At 47.3% G+C, this 26,430-nt stretch overlaps 1 protein-coding gene across 3 annotated transcripts in view; it reads right to left on the reverse strand.

The window, feature by feature from the left end:
• Positions 1 to 26,430, reverse strand: part of NSUN7 (NOP2/Sun RNA methyltransferase family member 7) — a 1,148,229-nt gene that overhangs the window by 873,931 nt on the left and 247,868 nt on the right. For all 3 annotated transcript variants that reach the window (XM_069201939.1, XM_069201936.1, XM_069201945.1), the window contains one exon: positions 11,239 to 11,614. In XM_069201939.1, the coding sequence (XP_069058040.1) occupies positions 11,239 to 11,557 (319 nt within the window). In that variant the 5' untranslated portion in view covers positions 11,558 to 11,614. The remainder of the gene's footprint in view (positions 1 to 11,238; positions 11,615 to 26,430) is intronic.

Raw genomic sequence — 26,430 nt, forward strand, 5'->3', positions numbered from 1 at the left:
TATAAACAGGAGGCGCTGAGAGGGCTCTAGGTGAGACTTGGGCACATTTATTGAAAAACACAGACTGAACCACAACTGCAGCTGCAGATGACGCAATACAAGCCCCGGAGTCTCGGCTTCGATCAACCAATCTTCCAGGTAAGGGAATATTGCCACTCCCTTCCTCCGGAGGTGTGCTGTAACCACCACCATCACCTTCGTGAAGACCCGTGTGCGGAAGTAAGACCAAAAGGAAGGACCGCAAACTGATAGTGCTGCGACCCTACCACAAACCGGAGATACTTCCTGTGGGACTTGAGAATGGGAATGTGAAAATAAGCAACCTGCAAGTCGACCGACACCATCCAGTCCTCCTTGTTCAACGCCAAAAGCACCTGTGCCAGAGTCAGCATTTTGAATTTCTCCTGCTTGAGGAACCAATTCAAAACCTTCAGGTCCAAAATAGGTCTTAAACGACCATCGTTTTTGGGGATCAGTAAGTACCTGGAATAACACCCCTGACCCCTCACCTGCTCTGGAACCAACTCCACTGCGCCCTTCAACAATAGGGAGAGAACCTCCTGTTCTAGCAAGAAGGAGATGATCTTCTGAAAAAAAGGAAGGACAGGGAGGGAAGGGAGGAGGAATCTCCCGAAAGGGAAGAGTGTACCCTTTTCCTACCACACTGATTACCCAGGAATCTGTTGTTATGGACTCCCATATAGGAAGAAAAAGAGAAAACCTCCCCCCTACTGGAGAGACATGAGAGACAATGGCAAGAGGACTAGTGCTGCTTTCCTTGAGGTAACCCTCCAGAGGAAGAGGAAGAGGAAGGGTGCTGCTGCTGGGTGGCCCCTCTTGTGCGGACTCTACTCGCCCCCTAAACGATCGATAAGGGAGGCTGGAAGACTGCTGCCCCGGCTGCTGTGACCTCCCACGAAAGGAAGCCCCTCTACTAAAAACTTGCAGCTGTCTGAATGGCCGAAACGGGGTTGAAGCAGCCTGCAGACCCAAAGACCTAGCAGTGGCCCTACATTCTTTAAAGCACTCTAGCGCAGAGTCCGCTTTCGATCCAAATAGTTTTGCCCTATCAAAAGGCAAATCCAATAGCGTGGTCTGGACGTCAGATGAAAAACCAGAAGTGCGTAACCATGCATGCCGCCTGGTGGCAGCGGAAGTCCTCATGGCTCTTGCAGCAGAGTCCATGGTATCCAGCCCGACTCAATAACTTGGGTAGCCGCCGCCTGAACGTCCGAAAGAAGGCTACGCAAGTCCTGGGGCATGTCCGGAAGAACAGTCTTTGCCGCATCCATTATAGCATGGATATACCTGCCAAGAATACAAGTCGCATTGGCAGACTTTAGAGCCATGCTGCATGACAAAAACACTTTCTGGGCCGATTGGTCCATTCGTTTTGATTCCCGGTCCGATGGGACTCCTGGAAACGAACCAGGGGCCGACCTCGAAGAGCAGGATGCCTGCACAACCAGACTTTCCAGTGAAGGGTGTTTGGATAAAAACTCCGGGTCCCCAGGCGCAGACCTATAACGCCTGGCCACTGACCTACTAAAAGCCGAAGAGGTGACAGGCTTCTTCCAACCCTCCTCGATTGGTTCCATCAGAGCCTCATTAAATGGCAGAAGAGGATCCGCCATGGCTGTAGTAGGGTGCAGAACTTCGGTCAACAGGTTGGTCTTAACCTGTGCTGTTGGTAAGGGAAGTTCCAAAAACGCTGCGGCTTTCCTAATCACTGAATGGTAAGTGGCTGCCTCCTCTGTATATTCTCCTGGGGAGGCCAGATCATATTCTGGAGAAGTGTCAAGTCCACTTGCAGTGTCCAGCCCTGGGAAGTCACCTTGAGGATCAGTGATCTCCCCTTCTTCAAGTAATTGCTGCTGATATTCTCTTTCTTCCAGCAACCTAAGGGCCTTCCGCCGAGACCTCAACTTAGCCTCGAGCCCCGGCGTCGACATGGAGTGCAACGACGTCCGTGAATGGCGTCGGGAAGGCATCATGATAGGATCTCCGGATCCACCAGACGCCTCAGATGGATCCATCGGCGCCATGGACAAGGCTCCTGCATTCGACGACGACATCCGACCTCTAGGCTCCATCACCTCCAACACCGGCGTCGAAGGTCTCTCCCTCAACGTTGAGGGCTGCGCTGCCGGCAGAGGTACTTGACCTGAGTCTCCAGCCAAACAAAACGGCATACACGGCGTCAGCTTATATGGAGCCGGAATGCCGAGATTGAATGCCAGGGGACCAGTGGGGCTAGCCGGCGGACCACCCCCCGGAGCTATATTTTGGAATATGGCAAACATGGCATTAAGAAATGCCGCCGGATCCGTACCCGGAAACGAAGGATAACCTTGAAGAGCCGGAGCCAGCACCGGGCTGGACTCTTCGGCGCCTGGATGCACAGGCGAAGCCAGATGACTCTGAGGCTCCACGACCTCGAAGATTGACGGCGCCGGGGACGTTTGCGGTGTCACAGGTTGTGGGGACACCGTCGGACTCACTTCCCAAGACTTGCGGCGCCGTGTCGATGGAGACCTCGACTCCGACCGACTTCTGGACCGACGTTGGGAGTCACAATGACATGCTTCTTGTGAGACGACTTTCCTGAAGAGGACCCATGGTGCCGCTTCCTCTCCTTCTTGGACTTAGCCAAAAATAGCTTCGCCTCACGCTCCTTCAATGCCTTCGGATTCATCTTCTGACAGGAGTCGCATTCCTGGACGTCGTGATCCGAACTGAGGCACCAAAGGCAATCGTTGTGAGGGTCAGTCACCGACATCCGACCTCCACACTCCCTGCAGGGCTTGAAACCCGATTTCTTTGGATCCGACATCGAGGAAAACACAAAATATCCCTTCTGAAGAGCTAAAGATACAGGTAACCAGAAAAGTAACCGTTATCGAAGGCACGGAAAAAAGGGAACTGACGTCAGCACGCCGGCGAGGACCTCTTATTGCCACTATGACGTCACACGGAGCCGCGTGGAGTCAGGCAATTGTGACGTCCTCGCCGACGTGCAGAGCTAGAGAAAAGTTTCCGTCGAATACTCCGCATGGGAAGACTTCAATAGGTGAGGAACTCGTTAGGTGAGGAATCCACAAGTAGTTGTATCCATCAGAAATTGGCTTTGGTGATTTCTTTTAGCCACGTTGTACAGCAGTGCAACTGAAAGTTAGAAAGAAAAGAGCTATGTCACAGCTGGTGCTGACCGTGGGGGGAAGTGATCTGTTTTCTCAGCATGTGATTATTCACTGTGTTCACAAAAAAAGTTTAATTATCTCACGTCGAAGCTAAAGATTATCCTGTTAGCCCAACATGAAGACAGCGCTATGAAGAGCAGAGAGTATAGTGCTGTCTGCATCTTTGTAGCATCTTTAAACTCATTGGTGTGATCTTTAAGTGCTTTTTTGTATGGCCAGATGGAAGGAGGTAGGCGACCAAGGCGATAGGATTAAGGGATAGAAAGGGGAAGTAATAACAGGTGTCGGCAGACCACACACGCAACAACCCAGGAGGAGGATGGGTGTGGGTGGGGGAAGAAACAATGCAGGAGGGAAGAGAGCAAATGGGGGCAAGTAAAGGGAAAAAATTTCATTTGAAACCAGTGAGCAGTGGAAGGACACTAGGCAACGGAAGTAGTACCTGGGCCAAACTGGAAAAGAGACGAATATGTCCGCCAAACATACTGAAAAGCATAAGACAATAAACAGTGCCTCTAAAACATTTAGAGGTGTTAGGTTGAAGGCAAGAGAGTGTTTAAGGAAGTGGCAGGAATGTGTCCTGCCTGAGGGGAAACAGCCTTTACCACACATTCATTACTACACAGGACCATTACTGCACACTCTTTACCACCAGGGAAATATTTGTACCTTTACCATGCAGTACTTCACCATGCAGGTATTTAAAAAATATATATAACATACTTTTTGTGTGAAGTGATTTTAGGGATGGTAGAGGTAAAGGGTGGTAAGGGTGAGTTTAGGATTCAGGGATGGTAGAGGTGAAGGGAGTTGAGAGTAACTTGAGAGTTGAGGGGCAGGTAGAGGTAAATGGAGGCTAGGGTGACTTATGGGTTCAGAGGTGGGTAGAGGTAAAAGGAAGGGTGAGTTGCTTGAGGTTTCGCGGTGGGTAGAGGTACAGGGTGGTGTTGGTGACTTGAGGGTACAGGTGGGTAGAGGTAAAGAGAGGTATGAATGACTTCATGGTTTGGCGTAGGTAGCGGTAAAGGGAGCTAAGGGTGATTTTGGGGTTCAGGAGGAGATACAGATGAAAGGAGGTGAGGGTGATTTGAAGGTTCTGGAGCAGGTAGTGGTAAAGGGAAGTGAGGATGACCTGAGGGTTCATGGCTGGGTATAGGTAAAGGGAGGTGAGGGTGACTTGAGGTTTCTGGGGTGGCTAGAGATAAAGGGAGGTCAGTGTGACTTGAGGGTTCAGAGGTTGATAGAGGTAAAGGGAGGTTGGGGAGACTTTAGTGTTTAGGTGTGGGTAGCAGGAAAGGGAGGTGAGGGTGACTATGGGGTTATTTTTCAGGGTGGGTGGACATAAAGAGGGGTAAGGATGAGTTTTAGGATCCGGGATGGGTGTTATTTCTTATGTTTCCTGTTCAGGACTGCCAAAACGAAAAATGTACATCGGAATGTCCAATCTAACTGAGGGGGTGGGGAACGGTCTGACTATGACCATACCCAATGGCAGGTATACGGTCAATCAAAGCTTTCCACTGGCAAGCCAGTGGAGGCTTTGCCATAGGCACCATGGCACTGCTCCAGATTCTCAATAGAGCAGGGGGAACAACAAATTTAACACATAGGACATATGCTGCCATATCCACCAAACTCTAAATGAACCTATAGTATTTAACTATTTGCCCTTTATGCTACACACCAGAGTACGCTAACAATAACTTATAAGGAAAATATGTCCTAACCGTGTTAACATAAAAGAAGAAAATTAAAGAACATTTCTTGTGAACAGATAGGTGTACAAATGTCTAGCAGTGACACTCCAGCAAAATGAGCAGTTGACATAGAGACACTTCTTGTAGCTTGCGCTTCTACCTTGTTAAACAGAGGTTTTCCAGCCTTCCCATGTCAAACCTGGATAGCACCAGCAATCTAACGTGCAATAATTTGTTTGGAAAGTAGAAACACTTTCTGAGGTTTACCATACGCAACCAATATCTCGTCAGATTTTCTAAATTGTTGTATATGGTTTGAATAGAATTTTAGACATCTTTTAACAACTAATGTGTGTAATATTCCACTATGTTTTGCAGCTTTGGAAAATTTTTATTTAGTATAATAGGCTCAGTAAGATAAAAGTTTGTTAGCACCTGTGGAATGAATTAGGGATTGGTTCGTAATATCACTCTGTTGTCTCTGAAATATATAAAGGGCTCTTTAACTGTAGTCTTAATTTCCCTTCTCTCCTTGCAGATGTCAAAGCTAATAATAGTGCCACTTTCCATAAGAGGAATTTCCGATCAGCATTGTGAATGGGCTCGAATAGAGCTTTCATTAACTGTGAAAAGACCAAATTAAGCTGCCAAGATGGGTGAGGCTGCTTTACTTGAGAAAAGGCTTGGAAAACCCCTTTATGAAAACTTCTTGATAATTCTATTTGCTTTTAGAGATGTCGAGCTAGATGATCTGCTAAATCAGGATATAGCTCGAAGTATAAGCCAGCCCTGTTTTGGGTAGATGTAGCAGATAGGGCAGAATACGTTCTGGTGGAGCTGAAAGAGGATGAATTTGTGATATTTGACACCACAATCAAAAGCGTTTCCATTTAAGTTGATAAGTTTTTTTTAGTAGAATCACCTCTGGCTCTAGCAATAATTTTGTACAGACCTGTGGAATATTCAGGCCTGTAAAACTCATTGTGTTCAGGAGTCATGCTACTAAGTGTAATCATGTTGGACCAAGATAAAGTATTTGGTTGTGGTTCACTGTCAGTAAATCCGGAGAGAGTTTCAAGCTAATATGATTTTTCTCTGATAGAAGGATCAGTTTGGTAAACCAACACTGTCTGAGCCATTTCAGGGATACTAAAATTATCCTGCATGGTGCTTGCTTCATCCTGGTTAAAAGCTTGAGGATTAACGTGATCGGGGGAAATGCATGAGCAAAGATCCCTGACCATCCTATCGGAAATGCATTCTGCCACTATGCCAGTTGTGGATGCCAACTTGTGCAAAACCTGAATTTTCAAATCTGAGGAATCGCAAACAGGTCTAGATTTGGTGCCCCCAAAGATCAAAGATATTGTATAAGGCATCTTGGTTGAGCTCCCTTTCATGGCATTTGTTCTTGGTCCTGTTTAACATTTCTGCTATAATGTCCTTGATTCCTGGAACATGCTCTGCCCATAACTGCACCTGATGTTTCAGTACCAACTTCCAAATCTTCTGAGCTTCTTGAGACAGCGCTTCAGATCTCGTGCCTCCCTGTCTGTTGATGTCATGCATGGAGGTGGTTGTGTCCGTATGTATCAGTAATGATGATCCTTTTATCCTGGGACGAGAAGACTATACACTCTATGTCACTGCCTTGAGTTCCAATAGATTTATATGAAAACGTCTGTGGTGCGGGCCCAGTTTCTCTTGATTATTAAATCTTGAAGGTGAGCACCCCACCACTCTAGGGAGGCATCCGTTGTCATCATAAAATTGGCCACTGAGGCAAGAAGTGTATTTTTATGGAAAGATTCTTCTCTTGAGTCCACCAGAGCAGGGACTCTCATGGTTGGAGTGATCTGGATGATGTCCTTTAAAGAACCTTGAGTTTGCAGCCATGGTGTGCAATTTCTCCTGCAGAGTTTGCATTTGAGGCTGGAACAATGGCACCAGAGGAATGCAGGATTACATTATCACCAGGAGGGATTTGAAGAGGCGAACTGAAATGGACTTTCTATGCATCAACTTCTCTGCTGACAGCTTGAGCCTGGTGCGTCTCTTCTCTGTTACATATGCTTTGTCCTGAACTGTGCCTAAAATCAATATCTGATAACCTCCTGTCTTAAAAAAACTATCACTGGAACCAAACATTTTGTGACAATGAGGGGCAGGGGTGATTTGAGTCCAAATGGGAGGACTTTGAACTGAATAAGAATGACAGCTACTCTGAACCTTAAGAATTGTCAATGAGTTCGGTGAATGTGGATGTGAAAATAGGCATCCTGGAGGTCTAGTTGTCAGGCAGTCTCTGTGATATAGGGGCTGGAGGATGTCTTGGAGAGCAGCCATACAAAATGATTGTTTTCTTAGGTATTTGTTTAACTTTCATAGGTCCAAAATGGGCTCCCAATCCCTCCATCTTTTTCTTGATTAAAAACAATGGGGAATAGAATCTCATTCCTTTCGTGTTGTGGGGTACTCTCTCTACCGAAACTTTGCTGAGCATGGTAAATATTTCCAATTATAGTAGTTTGCGATGAGGTGGGGGCAACCCTGTCTGAGGTGTGTGAGTTTCCCTTTTCATGAATTAGGAGATTAGGTTGAAAACCCACTTATACATTGTTATTAACTTCCAATGCTCCAAACAGTTTGTTATTATTAAGCTACCAATTGCTTCAGGAAATAGCTTGTGAGTAACCAGCAACTTTGTTTAGTCACTGGTTTCTACCTGTGTCTCTTCCTTGGGCAGTTTGCTTCCTCCTTGCTGTTTGCTTACTGTAAGCCGCTGTATTGCTGTTGAGGATACTGCAGCCTGTTGTGCTGCTGAAAGGGTTGCATTACTGTGATCTATAAGGCTGATATCCTCTTCTGTAGGAAAATATACCTCTGCCTCTTGCCCCTCAAAAGGGCATTCACATCATTCTCAGAGTACCTCGTGATTTTGCTGTGTCCTTGTCCACTTTAATCGATTGCAGTCAATGTGTTTTCAGACTTATACCTCCCCATCAAAAGGCATATCCAAGATCTTACTTTGGAGTTCAAGCCTGAAGGAAGTAGCCTCAAGCCATCCTTTTCTGTGGAGGACAACAGAGCCTGCCAATTGCCTAAAATCTGCTGCAGCAATATTTATTGTACAATCAATAATTGCCCAAAGAGGTTCTTTCACCTTCCTGCAGAATCTTCATTGTCCACGTCTTCATATCCTCAGGTAATCAATCTAAGAAAGGAGCAATGCCTGCCCACATCTGTTGGTCGCATTGGTCAAGGATTGTCAAAGAATTGGCCGCTAAAACTGAAATAGGTGACATTGTGGAAAAGTGCCTAACAGGTGGCACTGAGATGGGCATAGAGGGGTCCTTGGAGCGGCACTGAGCTGCTTGTGTTATGGTGAAATCTGGCTTATGATGTCCTATCAAACAAGCTAGTGAGTTCTCTGGTGCCTTATATTTCTTATCCAATCTGGATAAGACAGCAGACACTGTTGCTGGATTGTTTCATTATTTATGCACCTTCTTCACAGAAAAAATCGACAACCTGGACAGCTCTGATAGATTTCCTAGCAGGGTCCTTAAAGTCATGGAGAAAACAATCTGATGGCTTTACTGGCATTGGTAGTTCAAATCGTTTTTCTGCCCTCTCCATCAGAGTATGAGGGGAATCCACTGGATGAGGTGCTGGTGGTGATCGTGATGGTAGCAGATAGTCAGCCAATTCATTGGATGCACTGTGGTCGTCTTTCACCTCACCTTCTTTTCTTTCCTTGTTGAGAGACATTACATCATCCACAGGCAGAATAACGATGCTTGAAGCTGGTGTTCTTTTTGGTGTATGGAATGTCAGGAAACAATTAGGTTGCACTTGAGGAGTGTGTGAAAACTGAATTTGTTGAGGTGGTGATGAGGCCTGGGATGATTCCGGACACTACTTGTAATAGTCCCACAACATGACCAGCAAACCATGAACCAAAGCTGTTGGTACTGCCACTTCTTCCTCCTGAGGCTGATGATGTCTACAGGGTTGGTAATGATCCATGCATGGAATAGGTCTATCCATAAATAGTGCCCCTGAAGAATATTTCTCTTCAAAATATTCCTCACTCTCTTCCTGATATTTTACATTTAATTACGAAGGACTCTGGGCCATTCTAAATGGTCCCTCATCATCTGAATCCTTCTCATTTAACAAATGAGTTGGTGGAAGTGGTGAAAATTTACTTTGAGGGGTGTGATCTGGCATCAGTAAAGCTGACTAAGAATGTATTGATTCTTTCCTTTATGGTATCATCAGCAATGGTCTCGACAATCTCATCTTTGATGTTATTGGTGTTTTTGTCATCTACGCTGTTAATATTATTGTTATCGACTCTGTCGTCGACTGCTTTCTCATCTACAGTGTCTCAGTGGATGTGGAATTTGCAGGCGTTGTGGTTGACGACAATGGCATCGTCCTTACTGTTGTTGTCAACAATGACACTTTCGGCTGCATTTGTTTAGCCAAAGTGGATTTCTCTGCCAAAGGCACCAAGGAGGGCTACTTGAAATGCAATGGTAACTTTGAAGAAGATGTTGCAGGTTGAGATTTTGATATTTTGGACATCCTCTCTTTAGTATGCTTATGCAAGAGTTCAGTTGACAGAATATGATCTTTAGATGATCCATGATGAGTCTTTTTCATAGTTTTCTTTGGTAGCTCATGAGGCATTTGGCCTTCAGACCTTTTGCTTTTCTGATGCCTCCTTGTCTCCGAGGAATCTTCATCCTATTCCTTTTAATGAGGAGTGTTTTTGGCTTTCAGTTTTTGAAGACATAACAAAAGCCTATCCTCTCTGTCTTGAAGTGTTTGTGATGAGAAAGTACAACACTTTTTACAGTAGTTTACGTTATGAGATGGGTGGTTGCAGAAATGCAGTCTTTGTAAGGATCCTCTGAGTGAAGCCTTTTTTTGCTGCAGGTCCCACAAGGTCTGAAAAGTTATTTTTTGCTTGAATCTGATGATCTAGTTAGTCAGATTTGAATAGCAGATGGTGCTGTTGTGGGTCCATTTTTAACTCCTTGCCTGGCCACAGTATTTGGCTTAGCTTAGGCCACAAATCAACTTTACCGTTTGGGTGAAGTGATGCTAGAGAGCCGGGAGGGCTGGGACAACAGCTGCCAACTGGTGTTGGAGTGACTGAGTCACCCACAAGCAGAGGTGCTGCTGCCCCAAATCCAGCAGTCTCATTGAGATACAAGAGTCCTTAAGACAGTGCTGGTCTGTAAAAAACAGAGATATCTCTATCTGGAAATCCTAGATAACTGAGCAGGGCTCAGGGAGACTCCATTCAAACAACCTGTGGAAGAAAATCTGAAAGAGCTAGGGCTTCTGTGGGGAGTGTTCTAAGGGTGCTGTGGCTTGATTGCCTGGAGTTTGGTTCTTACCTAATGGTGTGGATATGCCATATTAGCTTGAAAACTTGTTTGCATCTGTCAAATGACAGGCAGCAGCAGCAGTCTAACCATGCACACACACCAAGGTGAGAGGTGGAGCATAAGTTTTGAAAACAAAATAGCAGATTTAATTGAGAGCTACAATATTTCATCTTCAAATCTGGGGGAATGCTGCAATATGGCCTTCCGTTATGTTGAAAATGATGTGTCCTGCACTAAGCAACCCTGTCATCCATCAAGCATTATCAGTAGAGGAGGAGGAGGAGGATGATGACGTGTGAAACAGGAAATACCCAAGAGGAACATTTGTAGAACAGTGATAGTGCAACAAAAGGAAGTGTTCAGCAGAATAAGCCTGTGGATATACTTTTTTGCAATTGAAGGTTATCTCAAAAACATTTTATGAGAGAATGTTCCCACTAAATTAGGGTTTTTGATGAGATTTAGTTTTGTCCAGAAAACCAATATTTGTAGAATTCTTGTCTCCTAAATTAAACTTTATGAAGGCTGGTACCTTGCAAAGTTTTGAAGGAAACTACAAAATTTGCAGAGGATAAAATTGCAACTTTGTATGTACCTATCCACCTTGATGATATTTACCAACTGTAATTGCAACCTCAGTTTTACTGGACAATATTTGATCTTGACTTAATTCGCTATTCCATTTAGTATTACTGTGCTGCCCTCAGAGTCTAACTTGGTATAATCACACTAATTTTGAAAAGACAACCCTATCTATTGCGTATAAGAAGTGAAGAAAATTATCAATAAGATTAATATAAGCATTTGCAAAAAAGGATGATCTGCCATACAAAACACTGTAGGACATGCACAATTCTTGTTACCTTTATTGAGCAAGCAGCGATTTTAATAATAAAAGGGTATTAGTAAAAATCTGAATATTTGTTTTGTACTTACATTTTAGGGCATTAAAAGCCAGTTTGTAGGACCAGCGCTGAGTTCTCTCATCTTTAAAATGTGGTAGTAAAGGGCCATGCCCTTTACCATACTTCACCAAGATTTTATCTGGAGACTTTTCAACGTGGATACTCTGGAATATTTGAGCTGCATTTATAAATAGTGAGTCGGAATAGAAAGGTTTTTCTTGCTGACTAGGCGTTCTTCTAACAACTGTTTCTGAGCTGTGTGACATTGCCATTTCCTCTAAATTTGATATATCACGCCTAACAGCATAGCTTGGGCTCTGAATGTCGGTACTGCTTCTAAAATTAAGCATGCTTATTTCTGATGATTTTCAATGTAAGTGAAGTTGACAAAGACCAGGTATGTCTGCCTGTGGAGAGAAAAACAAATAGGAATTCACTCTTAAGATGCTGTTTGTTGGCAAAATATATCATTTGCAATAACAGTGAAATGTTAATATTGTACTGAAGCACATCTGTGTCACACCAAAGACAGATTGTGTGCTATACAAATGCTAACTAACAACAAACACAATGCATTAAACTCCAATCGCCATACCATCATTACAATATACCAACAATTTTGTGCTACCACCAGTGATTACCCATAGGCCTATTATTCTTACTCTACTGACACTCTGGACCGGATTCAGAAAAGGCATTTTGGTGTACGTAAATGAGGACTTCAGTTGTACTGCATCACATACTGCAAAATGCAATTCACAAACCTACACCCTACATCTCCACCTTTCCTATATTTTCTGTACGGAGATCTCAGCACTCCTAGGTTTAGGATTTAGTAATAAATGTTTGAGAAACAAGCAGGCAAGTAGTAGGGACAATGGGGCGTGACTACACCAATATGACAGGTGCTAGGGTTTTTTAAAGGCAGCTTTACAGCTGGACAAAACACACATCTTCATAAGAGTTACACAACTGCTATTCACAAAATACATTTCCTATTTTACTAGAGCTAATATTGACAAAATAGGCTTTAAATCTTTAAATGTACTCCAACCCACTCTTGGAGTAAGTTGAGCACCACACATGGCCAGCCACTGGTAATGCAGCACACTTATACAGAAACCAACGAAGGCAGGGTATAGCCCTAGTAACACATAGAAAATAATAGAAACTATATTAAATACATTATAAATTTAAAAAAGAATAATAAATATAATGTGTGTGTGTGTGGTATTTCTACAGCATGAACCTTGCCAAAAAGCAATAGAGCACTGCAAAGACAAGTATAAAGTTAAAGTGTTATAGGAGAAGTAGCTGAGGTATGGAGAGTTATTGCTTTGTAATGCAGTGTTCTTTAAATGGGGGAGTCTTCAACTGTTTCTTAAATTAGAGCAATGTTGGCACATTCCTTATGGATGAGGGGTCGTTACTGCAGATCCTGGGTGCATAGATGGGAAAGGTCTGCTGTCTTTTTTTCTTTTTTACATTTCTTAGTCTGCAGTCTAATGATGTCCCCATTGAGGGTGTGCCAAAAAACACCAGAGTTGGCAAGCTTGTTTGTAAGCTAAGCTAAGCTAAGCTTGGTGCTAGTCATGACAAGCTTGTAAATTATGCAGCTGGTTTTGAAGAAGGTGCCTGCTGGCAATGGGAGCCAATGAGACAGGTACTTCGATAAAACACAATGTGAATGAAACACTGTGTGAGTAAACAGTTTAATGATCTTTTAAGGTTTGTGTATGATTATGTCACTAGAACTATACATATAGAATTCGATCAAGCATTTCAGGATGGACTGTTCCTATTGGAGCAGGGTCAAGACTAATTTGTTTATGGGCTCTATCCAAACTGAGGTGGCCTGGTGTGCAAAATAACGCTGGACTGGGATGTGATCCTGAGTAATTACCAATGGTTGACATTAATCCATCACTTCTTCGTATACTTTAGTGTGTCGCCCTAAGTGGGACGGGTATACCCAATGTGGGTCTTGTGCACACTGTGTTGCTGAAACTAAATTATATCTGGCTGATGAGCCCTAACTAGGAAGAAACTGGTACTGGAATGCTTGTGTTCCGGTTCATGGAGGACCTGGTCGGACAGTTAGGGCTGGACTGTCCCTACTGGAGCAGGGTCAAGACTGATTTGCATATGGCTGGGTCCAAACTGAGGTGGCATTGTGTGCGAAATAACGATGGACTGGGATGCAGCCTTGAGTAATTACCAGTGGCAAAGATTATTCAAGTATCCATTACTTTGTTGTATACTTTAGTAATATGAAATTAGGCATCATGTCTATCCAACATCTGTCAAGGTTGTGTATTTGTTAAAATGTGATAATCTTGGGTCTTTGTTTTTTCTTACTTTGTTGATAAAATGTGAATTAGATATCATCTGCAATCAAATGATTTTTCAAATTGGAAACTATCTAGAGTAATTTCCCAGATAAGCAGATATAACTATTACTTCTAGATGAGTTGCAGGGTGTACTAGTCCAAGCTGAGCTCTGTATGTTGCCACAAACCCCTGCCACACTTCTGCACACTGGAGCATTGTGTGTTTTCGAAATCAAGTAAAGTGGTTTAGCATTGTGGGAGCAGAGGAGGAGAATCATAGGTGCTACTTGCCTATGAAACAGACTTTTCTCTTTGTGAAGAAACTACTGAATGGACAAGTTAGTGATTGCTATGCTCTAGAATCAGCTAACGCCTGGACATTCTGATATTGCTTGTGAAATTGTTTTCCTGTTGATGCTAGGCTTCGAGAGCATGGTTTGGCCAGGTTCTATATGAAATACGAAGAAAATATGTGTATTTCCTCAAGCAGGCAATTCCAGTGCTCATGGACCAGGACACAGATTCCACTGCGTTCAACCGTATCCTTATGAAGTGTTTTGATTGAGGACTAGATTCAGCAACATGCTTCTAGGTGTTCCCTGAGACAGTGAATTTTTAGCTGCGATATCACAAATCCTGTGCATGCATTCATTCCATAGGTGATTCTGAATTATTAAATTGGCAGTATTGGATGAGGCATATTTTGTACTGCTTTGTACCACTGAAGTGGTGCAGCTGTGGTTGACACTTTCAAATCCCAAACTGCTGCTATTGCATGTTTCTAAAAATGTTAATAAAATGTGTTTAGAAAAAAGATGTTTGGAGGCATCTGGCCCATATTTCACCAGCTCAGTGTATGTTCCGGTTACTCCATATGCTCCTGCAAGTTATTTCTAACTAGGCCAGCCAAGCTCCACACCATACATATGTATAGGCAAGGATTCTGGACGAATATACGGCCATCATGTTAACACAATGCACTGTCGTAGAGTGATTGAAAAAGGGCTCAAGCTTGATTTTCTCCGGATACCCGTGGACTACCAGACTCTCATTCATTGGGCAGGTTTGATGGAAATTTAGATGCATGATGTCTTCATCTGTGCTTCTTCGATATTCATCCCTCTACTGCTGATACTGAATAGATTCTCATTAAATAAAGGAGCAATCCTTCCTTAGGTCCTGTCTAATAAACAACTTTGAGTGTATTTCCGTAGTAGTCTTTGTGATAATGGCTGAAAAAACCTGATCCTCAGATCGCAGCACTTTTGGCACAAGGAACAGGGCGGTGGGGGTGAGGGGGAAGGAAAGGGGGGCGTTGTTAGGGGGTGACCCCAAAAAATATATATAATAGTTTTTTTTTAAACGTACCTATCTTGCCCCCACTCCGATCCGCTCTTGTCCCTCACTGCAGGCACAGGCTCCCAAGCCTGCCCTGCATCCAATCCTAACGTTGCTTCCATGCTGCTGGCAGCATAAAACCAGCATTAGGACTGGACGGAGTACCCTGGCTAGGCACTCTGAGGCAGTAATGTGGAACATGGGCAAGATATATGCTCAAAATTACTGTCTCTCAAACATCCAGAACAATATAGAGTTTTCTGCTGAATATATGCAATATATACAAAATACAATAAACTTGCTATACATTATCCAGTACACTAACATAGAAGCAATGAGTAGAGTATTCTCACAAGGCATCTTCCAAAGTCTTCATCATACTTTCAACTCAATTTGCTATTTAAATATGTTTCCCATGCGTCTGCAATTTTTATTGCCTTACAGGAGTTGACCTCTTGCAAGTACTTAGAAAGCATGGTAAGAGAAGGAGAGACCTAGCGTTGAAAGTGGTAATGATACTCTCCCACATCTCACGTGTGACTTACTTTTCTCTCTTACATACTGCACTAGCTGGTATTAGTGTAAGTGGCTGTTATGATTCTGTGTATATATATATATATATATATATATATATATATATATATATATATATATTTATATGATATGGAGTTCCTTGAACCATTCAAGAGGATCTCTTTACCATATAAAGAGATCTACATGCCTACTGTGAATTTCCACACCATAAATCTCATGGCAATTTAGGATTTGAGTCTTTAGGGCTTAGTCTTTAAAATAGAGAAGAGGTATTGAGTATGATATGCATGTTTATTTCTTAAAGTGAAACACAGCAGTAAATGTCTCTTCTGTTTACATTAGTAGATTGGGTCAGCCAAGATTTGGTCTTCTGAGAAAGTTGAATAATTTATTTCCTGTGGTTTACATTTCCACTAAGGAGGACAAAGCATATGTAGAGCCATAATTAAAAAGTTGATATATCTAACCATAGGTACATTATAGCTATGATGGACACAAAAAAGGCTATTTGCTATCCTGAAAAATACTGGCCCTAACGTGACATACCACCCGATTCAAGATCAAATCACAAGAAACAACGACTCAACCAAATGAGAAGTTAAAAATTGTTATGCACTGTGGCCTAATTTCATAAGTTTTCAAACCTCTACATTCATCCATTAAGTTAGATAAAGTTGAAGTTAGACAAAATTAATCAATATTTCGCCACCAAATGTCAAACCTCTCATAATAATATCACCACCAAATTGCTGAATTTTAATTTTTCGATGACATACTACTTTCTGGTCAGTATTGTTTCTAACTCGTACTAATTTTGCAATCCTTAGCCAACTGTGACAACCAAAACCTAAGCTAATGATTAGACAGACTATTATTGCAGTAAAAGGATCCATTCAGCAGACTACAATGACCAGCCTGCTTGAGGCCTGAAGAAGAGGGGCTTAACTACTTTCTGTTACTCGGGCCATAAAAACATCACTGGACTCCCATGACACGCCTATGGGTCTGTCCAACCGAGTACAACAACAGCCTATGGGTCTGTCCAACCGAGTACAACAACAAGCTTGCTTGAGCTGCCAGGAGAAGGGGCTTTACTGCTTCCTGCTATATGAGGCAAAGACAGGGCCAAGAGCCAGCCAGTCTGCACCTCATCAAGGCTGGGCCGGGACCTCGCTCTTGGCTGGCAGATTCTGGTGCAAATTGTTGCTACAAGAAGGTATTGTGACCATACCTGTAACTAGCGTTTGCCCTCCAATAGATTTAGGTGGTCACTACAACCTCGGCGGTCTTTTAAGAAGACCGCCGAGGGACCGCCGTGCGGAAGACCGCCAGTAGTGGCGGTTTGCCGTGCGGCGTATTATGACCGTTGGCTGCCCTCCGTAGTTTTTCCGACGGAGAGCCGCCAACAGCCATACTTGCGGGCGGCGGGGAATTGGAGGTTGCTCCACCTCCACCGCCACGCCAACAGAACACCGCCGAGCTAATCACGTCCTGTGATTCTGCGTGGCGGTGTTCTGTTGGCGTGGCGGTGTTGGCGGAGCTGCCCCCATGGCTCACGTCCCCTCCCGGAGGATCGACGGAACAGGTAAGTCGATCGTCTGTTAGGGGAGGGGGGTGTTGTGTGTTGTGTGGGTGCATGGGGGGGTGCGTCTGTGTATGTAGGGGGGTGTGTGTGTGCATGTATGCTTGCGGGGGTGATGCGTGTTTCGGAAATGTGTGCGTGTCTGTCTGTATGTATGTCTGTGTGGGTGTGTGTGGGAATGTGTGAATGTGGGTGTATGTGTCTGAGTGTGTGTGTGGATGTTGGCATGTATGTCGGTGTGTGTGCGTGTATGTGTGTTGGTGGTGCCTGCGTGCGTGTCGGGTGTGTGTCAGTAATGTTATGTTGGGGGTCGGGGTGGGGAGGGGGGCCCTGCCACCTTTGGGGGGTGGCAGGGGTGATGGGGGGTGTAAGGGAGGGAGTCGGGTGGGGGTGGGGGAGACCCCTATCAGTGCCAGGGAAAGAATTCCCTGGCACTGATAGTGCTTACCGCCATGGATTTCATGGCAGTTCCTACCGCTGGAAATCCACGGCGGTAAGCCGGGTCACATTACCGGCGGCAGAATTGTCACGGCCGCCGGGCTGGAGACCCAGGTCTCCAGCCCAGCGGGCGGAACGGGGAAGCGGCGGATGACCATGGCGGTAACCGCCATGGTCATGATACAAAAAAAAAAGACCGCCAGCCTGTTGGCGGTCTTACCGCCGCTTTAACACCGTCTGCCAGGGTTTTAATGGCCCCCTTCGTCTTTTTGTAGCTCACCTGCATTATGGGCGCACATTGCCTGCTAGAAACTATTTGAAGACGGCTATGGGCTCCATTAAATCAGATTAACTCTGTAGAGGGAAGAATTACTGCTGCTAAGGAACTCTCCTCTGGTGTAACCACGGCCCATTAAAGTCCCACAAGCAGTAAGGGTACTGAGTATAAAATCCCTTCTGTTAGTGTGAATTGTAAAGAAGGAGGAATTTAATAGATGTATCCCTGACTGTACCTGAAGCCTTATGGGAGATACAGACCAGGGGGATGACTTACTGGAGGTGGCACATTTTACATCTGCTTCTCCTCATTTGAGGAGGAAGAAAGGGGACTTTGTCGCTCTAAGATGAACTGAAGTTACTCTTATTTCTGGATCTTATGCAAAAAAGAGGGAGCTTAGAAGCACACAAAAGAAACAGACTAATAACATGAGGGCTATATCTGCAACGGATAGGTCAAAATTGGACCCGATTCTCAAAGTGTTTGATTAAGCCTGAAACTGTGATAAATGAGTTTTGTTAAGAGATATTTGGGATTTAAAAAAAGGTAAATTCTAAACTTGATGAACTAAAGGCTCCTATCCAATGAGCATGCACATCTCGGGGAAGTCAAACAAACTATTCTTCTCAGGCAGAGAGTGCCATTGTTGTGAGTTGCAAAGTCATGTTCTCTGAGCCTGGCCTGGAAGTCAATGACCCCACAGTGAGAAAGAGGGCTGGAAGTAGCATTGGAAACAACACTGATTAAATTTTAGTTAAATGTAGAGATTCAGAGTTTCCATAAACAGAAAAAATGCTTAACCACAGCTACCCCTGGTGTGTGCCCATTTATAATAGTTTTAAAGGATGTACCAATATTACCGCCAACCTTGAAGATTATCCCGCTTTAGTTAACAAGACAATGCATTAGTTAAAAACAAATGCTGGTTTGCCATACAAACACTAGGCAGAAGTGCTTAAGGTAAGTTAACTCACTGAACTGGGATCTGTGAAAAGGAAGTACCAGGTGACTGTGTGGTCATTCACCAACTTTAAATCACCTAGTATTGTAAAATCACTTTTAAATCATCTGTATAATTGGAAACAAGTGCCAGGGTCAATTGAGGCACTGCCCATGGCTTATGTTTATAGACACAAAGGTGGTCATTACAACCCTGGCGGACGATGTAAAAGGTGCGGTAATTCCGCAAACAGGCCGACGGACAAAAAAAGGGAATTATGACCCTGGCGGAAACCGCCAACAAAGACAGACACTTTAACACACCGCCCGCCACGGCGGTACAGACAAGCAGCGCGGCGGTTACCGCCAACAGACAGGCGGGAGACAATGTACCGCCCACACTATTACAACCCGCCAATCCGCCACCTTTTCCGGGGCGGATTCACCGTGGATAAAAACACGGCGGAAACAGTTTCTGCAATGGGAAAACGCTCACCTGAACACATCCCACCCGGAACTCCAAATACTCCCTGCCCTTGTCTTTCTGCTCCTTTACGACCAACAGCTACATAGGCGCAGAAGATACCGGTGAGTACTGCATCTACGACACAGGGGAGGGGGCAGGCAAAATTCAGGGGGACACCCACCAAACACCCCCACCCTCGCATTAGACAACATACACACCAATGCAGTCACAAAAATCACATTAACAACCCACAATCCCCCCCCGGAAGAATGCAAAGACAATGCGAAATTCGGGCAAACATTGTAATGTGCCAATATACATGTCATACAAAAATATACAGATATATATCTCAAAATCACTCTAATTTACACATACAATCCGAGAAGTAGTGCAGATATGTACACAACAATGTCCGTGCACCAACAGTCCAAAAATGCATGGGTGAGGCCCACAATAGATACCTGACCCAAATCCAAGAGAACACTGCCGGGGCATCAGATAGAAACACTACAGGCACCTCACGGTGCAGGGAAGGGGGGGCACCTCAGCCACATGAATGCGGAGCCAGATCCACGACGGGGCTCCATGCCCATTGATGTATCCTGGGGAGTGCAAAGCCACAGTCTCACAAGTCTTTGCAGTGGGTGGTTTGCCCACTGTACCATCCTGGGGAGTGCAAAGCCACAGTCTCTCAAGTCTACAGTGGGTGGTTTGCCCACTGTACCATCCTGGAGAGTGCAAAGCCACAGTCTCACAAGTCTTTGCAGTGGGTGGTTTGCCCACTGTACCATCCTGGGGAGTGCAAAGCCACAGTCTCTCAAGTCTCTACAGTGGGTGGTTTGCCCACTGTACCATCCTGGGGAGTGCAAAGCCACAGTCTCTCAAGTAGATGTAGGTCTCCACTGGTTCTGTAGGGGGACTGGTGCCCAGACTGGATGAGTCTCCCCGTGAAAGTTCCTGTCCTGTCACTGTCCCAGCTGCACATGGGATAAGGATGCCTGATGTGGCGGTCCATTCATTCCTACACGGTGCATGCCCTGTTCAGCGGTCTTCACCATGGCGGTCTTTGCCCTGTTCAGCGGTCTTCACCATGTCGGTCTTTGCTCTGTTCAGCAGTGCTTTGCCATGGCGGTTCTGGACTCTTCAGCGGTGCTTTGCCATGGCGGTCTGCCCTGTTCAGCGGTGCTTTGCCATGGCGGTCTTTGCCTGTTCAGCGGTGCTTTGCCATGGCGGTCTTTGCCCTGTTCAGCGGTCTTCACCATGGCGGTCTTTGCCCTGTTCAGCGTTGCTTTGCCATGGCGGTCTTTCCCTGTTCAGCGTTCTTCACCATGGCGGTCTTTGCCCTGTTCAGCGGTGCTTTGACATGGTGGTTCTGGACTGTTCAGCGGTGCTTTGCCATGGCGGTCTTTGCCCTGTTCAGCGGTGCTTTGCCATGGCGGTCTTTGCCCTGTTCAGCGGTCTTCACCATGGCGGTCTTTGCCCTGTTCAGCGGTCTTCACCATGGCGGTCTTTGCCCTGTTCAGCGGTGCTTTGCCATGGCGGTTCTGGACTGTTCAGCGGTGTTTTACCATGGCGGTCTTTGCCCTGTTCAGCGGTGCTTTGCCATGGCGGTCTTTGCCCTGTTCAGCAGTGCTTTGACATGGCGGTTCTGATACTGACATTGGTGTGTGGCATGACGATCTCCACACTGGACATTGGTGTGTGGCATGACGTTCCATCATTGGCCAGCGGGGCTGTGGCATCCTGTCCCCTCCTGGGCTGTGACTCCGGCGGTGGTCTCTTGACCAGTAACAATACTTGTGCCCTCCTGGGCTGTGACTCCAGCGGTGGTCTCCTGACCAGTAACGATACTTGTGCCCTCCTGGGATGTGACTCCGGCGGTGGTCTCATGACCAGTAACAATACTTGTGCCCTCCTGGGCTGTGACTCCGGCGGTGGTTTCTGGACCAGTGACGATACTTGTGCCCTCCTGGGCTGTGACTCTGGCGGTGGTCTCTGGACCAGTGACAATAATTGGGCCCTCCTGGGCTGTGACTCCGGCGGTGGTCTCTTGACCAGTAACAATACTTGGGCCCTCCTGGGCTGTGACTCCGGCGGTGGTCTCCTGACCAGTAGCGATAATTGTGCCCTCCTGGGCTGTGACTCCGGCGGTGGTCTCCTGACCAGTAACGATACTTGTGCCCTCCTGGGCTGTGAATCCAGTGGTGGTTTCTGGACCAGTGACGATACTCGTGCCCTCCTGGGCTGTGACTCCGGCGGTGGTTTCTGGACCTGTGACGATACTTGTGCCCTCCTGGGCTGTGACTCTGGCGGTGGTCTCTGGACCAGTGACGACGGTGCTGGCGGTTGTGTCTGGACCGCCGGAAATGATGGCGCACTTCTCCGCTGTGACACTCACAACAGGCTGGGCAGACTTCCTCTGGACCTTCCCCACCTTTTTTGGAGTTACCGCTGACTCAACAATCGCCTTCGATCCCATTTCACTTCTTGTCCCACCAGGAGTCTTGACACGGTCCCGTCGTCCACTCTCCAATTTCAGAGCCTTTACAGGGGGTGGGCTGCCAGTGCCTTGGCTCCGGGTCCTACTGCCTGCCCTGGTGGATGGTGCACTCCAAAAACCTGGAACACGCACCACTGGTACTGGAGGCTTTTTAGCTGAGGCGCTACGACGGGACTGATGAATTAGAGGGGGGAGTGGGGGCAAAAAGGTCAATTTGACATAGGGACAGTTTCTGACGGACACTGGGATGGGTAGGTGGAGGGGGTCTGGGAGTGGAGGAAGAGGAGGTGGTTGTAGGAGGTGTCACTTTAGGTGTTTTGGGTGCAGGTGCAGGTACTGGAGGATGTCGTGAGGTGGATGAATGTTGGGTGAGTGATTGCCGGCGTTTGTGTACTTTGGGAGGGGGCGTCACAGACACACTGGGAGAGGACACAGGGGACGTGTAAATGGCAGTGGAGGTGGTGAGTGCAGGTGAGCGGCTTGTGGTGCTGGGTGTCCTGGTGCGAGTTCTAGTGCCTGTAGATGTGGTGCATGCAGGTGTGTGTGTAGTCGAGACTGGGAGGGAGGAGGGAGAAGAGGAGGAGGGGGACACAGTGGAGACAGTGGATGTTGCTGTGTCTGTATGGGTCTGATGCTTGTGTGAGTGCCTGTGGTGTGTGTGGTGCCTATGTTTGCCTGAGCTACTTGTGTGTGTTGACTTGTGTGTATGCTGGTCTGTAGGTGTGCTTGGGATGGGCTGGGGTACAGGGGATTGGGTCTGGGTGGAGGAAGTTGGAGGGGGGAGGCTAGACACAGGGACAATGGCTGCCATCAGTGCTGAGGCCAGAGATTGCAGGGTTCGCTGAAGGGCAGCCTGAACAGAATGAATGCCCTCCAGGAATGCATTACCGTGTTGCAACTGTCGTTCTACACCCTGGATGGCATTCACAATGGTAGACTGCCCAACAGTGAGTGACCTGAGGAGGTCAATGGCCTCCTCACTGAGGGCAGCAGGGGTGACTGGGGCAGGGCCTGAGGTGCCTGGGGCGAAGGTGATGCCCACCCTCCTGGGTGAGCGGGCATGGGGCGAACGCTGAGGGGCTGCTGGGAGGGCAGTGCTGGTAGGGAAGGTGGCGGCTGTACCTGTAGGAGTGGGGGGCACAGATGGTGCCGCCACCACAGGGGAGCTCCCATCGGCGGACGAGTCCGTGTCGCTGGTTGGTGATCCGGTGGCCGACGTGAAGCTCCCCTCGCTCTCCGTCCCACTGGTGCATTCAGAGTCTGTGGTGTGGCCCTCCATGGCCATGTGGGATGCAGCTGCCTAGTGCTCCGGTGCCACTGTACCTCCGCCTGATGATGCTGATGTACAAAAGGACAGGGAGAGCAGGAAAAGGGGGGGAGACAGAAGAGAGTTTTAGTGCATGGCATACCGCTACCGTTGGCGGACAAGACAGACGCAGCAGCCCCATGCATAACGCCGTGCTCCAGGCCTCTGCACATGTAATTTCTGGGATATGGCCTACATGGCAATGGTGGACATCTGCGCACATGGATGCCACAGGGACAACTGTACCTCAAATTGGCACTCTGCTGAGGTGGGGTAGAGTGCCACATGGCCTACATTACGGAGGGGCCTTGCCTACCTAACTCGCCCTGGCCTAGGGACACCCACAGCCCACCACCCCCACCCAGACCCCTCCACTGCACGCAAAGTCCCCAGAATGAGGTTGTACTCACCCCCTTGTGTCTGCTGTGATGCCCTCAAGTGCCCATCCAACTCCGGGTAGGCCACCGCCAGGATCCGGAACATCAGGAGGGTCATGGTGCGACGGGCACCCCTCCCACGTTGGGAGGCCATCCCCAGCTGAGCCTCCGCCGTCTTCTTGCTGCAGCGGCGAATGTCCTCCCATCTCTTCCAGCAGTGGGTGCCCCGTCTCTGGTGGGCCCCCAGGGTCCGGACCTCCTTGGCGATGGCACGCCACATGTCCCTCTTCTGGTGGGCGCTGACCTACATGACATGCACAAGGGAAGAGGAACAGTCATTACCAACTGCACCGTCAATGTGAGTGGCCCCCTCCCTACTCTGACCATGTGGCCCATTCATTTCCATGCATTAATGTACTATGAACTCTGGCCCCTTCCCTCTTCCACCCAGCCCTCTCCACCCAGGCCTAGCCCTTACAACGTGCTCCTTGTGTACTAACCTGTTGGTCCGTAGAGTAGCATGTACTGGGGGAGGACCCCATCCACAAGTTTCTCCAACTCCTATGCAGTGAAGGCAGGGGCCCTTTCCCCAGACGCAGCAGCCATCGTCGCTTCCAGACCGAGGTCACAGCAGCACTTGCAGTGTAGGTCCTCTCCTGTCGAAGGTCAGGTATCTAGTGATTCAACAGATAGAAAATGGCGGTGATGTCCGCGGCGGGGCGCATCATCACCGCCGGCGCACCTGTTCATTGGCTCCTGGGACCCATAGGGTCCAATGTTAACCAATGCAGCATTGCGCCGCGGTCTACGACTGCCTACCGCGACGGTGTGCAACGCCAGCGCAGTTACCCCACAATCCCATTGTCCCAGTTTAGAGGTCAGGCAGCCGCCATTTCAGGGGCCCACATGGCTTCATTTACTACTGCGTCACACATGGCTAGGCCTATACTCAACACAGATACAGGAAGGGTTTATTGTCTGGTGTAGTCTTGTGTGTAACTGTGGGTACATACCTGGAGGAATAGTGACTATTATTTCGCTGTTGTCCTTCTTAGGCACCGTCAGCTGGGACATATGAGAAGATGGCGGAATCCTCCGGTGTACCGACCGCTGGTGGACCTGTTGACAATGGAAGAGAGACATGTCATCGTGACCTACAGGTTTGACCGTGCCACAATCCAGGAACTATGTACCCAGTTGGAGCCAGACCTGATGTTACCAATCCGCCATCCGACTGGAATCCCCCCTGACGTGCAGGTGCTGTCAGTGCTCCATTTCCTTGCAAGTGGGCCTTTTCAGACAACAGTGGCCATGGCATCAGGGATGTCCCAGCCTATGTTTTCCAACGTCTTGTCCAGAGTGTTGTTTGCCCTGCTGAAACACGTAAGGAGATACATCATTTTCCCTCAGGTGGAGGATTTGCCTACAGTCAAAGGGTACTTCTATGCCCTTGGACATATCCCCAACATCATAGGTGCCATTGATGGGACCCATGTAGCTCTGGCCCCCCCGCAGGAGTGAACAGGTGTACAGGAACAGGAAGAGTTATCATTTGATGAATGTCCAGATGGTCTGTTTGGCAGACCAGTACATCTCCCAGGTAAATGCAATGTTCCCTGGCTCTGTGCATGACGCCTACATCCTGCGCAATAGCAGCATCCAACTCCAGAGGCACCGTGTATGGCTATTGGGGGACTCTGGTTACCCCAACCTTTCCTGGCTATTGACCCCAGTGAGGAATCCCGGGACCAGGGCAGAGGAATGGTACAATGAGGCCCATGGGCAGACTAGGAGGGTAATCGAGCGGACCTTCGGCCTTCTTAAGGCCAGGTTCAGGTGCCTCCATATGACAGGTGGATCCCTATTCTACTCACCGAAGAAGGTGTGCGACATCATCATCGCCTGCTCCATGTTCCATAATTTGGCATTGCGACGCCAGGTGCCTTTTCTGCAGGAGGATGATCCAGATTACGGTGTTGTAGCAGCTGTGGAGTCTGTGGAGCCTGTGGACAGTGATGAGGATGAAGCTGAGGAAGAAGAAAACGACAACAGGGAGTCAGTCATACAGCAATATTTCCAGTGAAACACAGGTGAGTACATTTTCTGGTTTAACATTACATTAACTTTCACACATCTACCTCTATCCTGTACCTACATTTCACTCACTATTTGTTAACTGAGTTGTCCCCTCCCATTTCAGTTTCACAAGTGTGGTAACCTACATGTCAACTGCTTGTATCCTTGAAGGGCTTGCGATGTGTGACATTGGTATGTTAGCCTTCCAATGGGTAACCCATTATGACACTGTAATTGATGATACAAAGTTCCAATTCATAGACTGACTACAGTTTTTTGTGTGTTTCAAGGGTGTTTATTTAAGTGCTAAAAAATGATGGGGGGTTGTAAAATGGGGATGGGTGATGGTGGAGGAATGTCCATGGCAGAGTCCAGTCTATTAGTCTCACAGGTACATTGCACATCTGGCCATTGGAAGTGGAGCTGGGGCAGTTCCGATTTGGACAGGGTAACAAAGTGGGACAGTGGGGGGACAATCAGGGTGGTCTTATTTCCTGGCGGGGGTCTTGCCATCTTGCTCTGTCCTATTCCTGGATCTCAGGGACCGCTTGCGTGGTGGTTGTCCGTCTGCAGGGTGTTGGGTGCTGTTGTGGTGGTCCTGTGGCGGGGCGTCCTGTCCACTAGCGCCGGCGGAGGTGGTGGGCGTTCATCGTCGTGGCTAGTGTCAGGGGCCCCTTGGAGTGCCACGGTGTCCCTCAAGGTCTTTTGAATGTCCGTCAGCACCCCTACGATGGTGCCCAGGGCGGAGCCGATGGTCCTGAGCTACTCCCTGAACCCCAAATACTGCTCCTCCTGCAGACGCAGGGTCTCCTGCAACTTGTCCAGGACCGTTGCCATCGTCTCCTGGGAGTGGTGGTATGCTCCCATGATGGAGGAGAGGGCCTTGTGAAGAGTAGGTTCCCTTGACCTGTCCTCCCTCTGGCGCACAGCAGCCCTCCCAGTTCCCCTATGTTCCTGTGCCTCCGTCCCCTGGACCGTGTGCCCACTACCACTGCCCCCAGGTCCCTGTTGTTGTTGGGGTGGTGGGTTATCCTGGGTTCCCTGTAGTGGTGGGCACACC

This window comes from Pleurodeles waltl, chromosome 1_2 (genome assembly GCF_031143425.1).
Source record: "Pleurodeles waltl isolate 20211129_DDA chromosome 1_2, aPleWal1.hap1.20221129, whole genome shotgun sequence".
Classification (NCBI taxonomy): Eukaryota; Metazoa; Chordata; class Amphibia; order Caudata; family Salamandridae; genus Pleurodeles; species Pleurodeles waltl.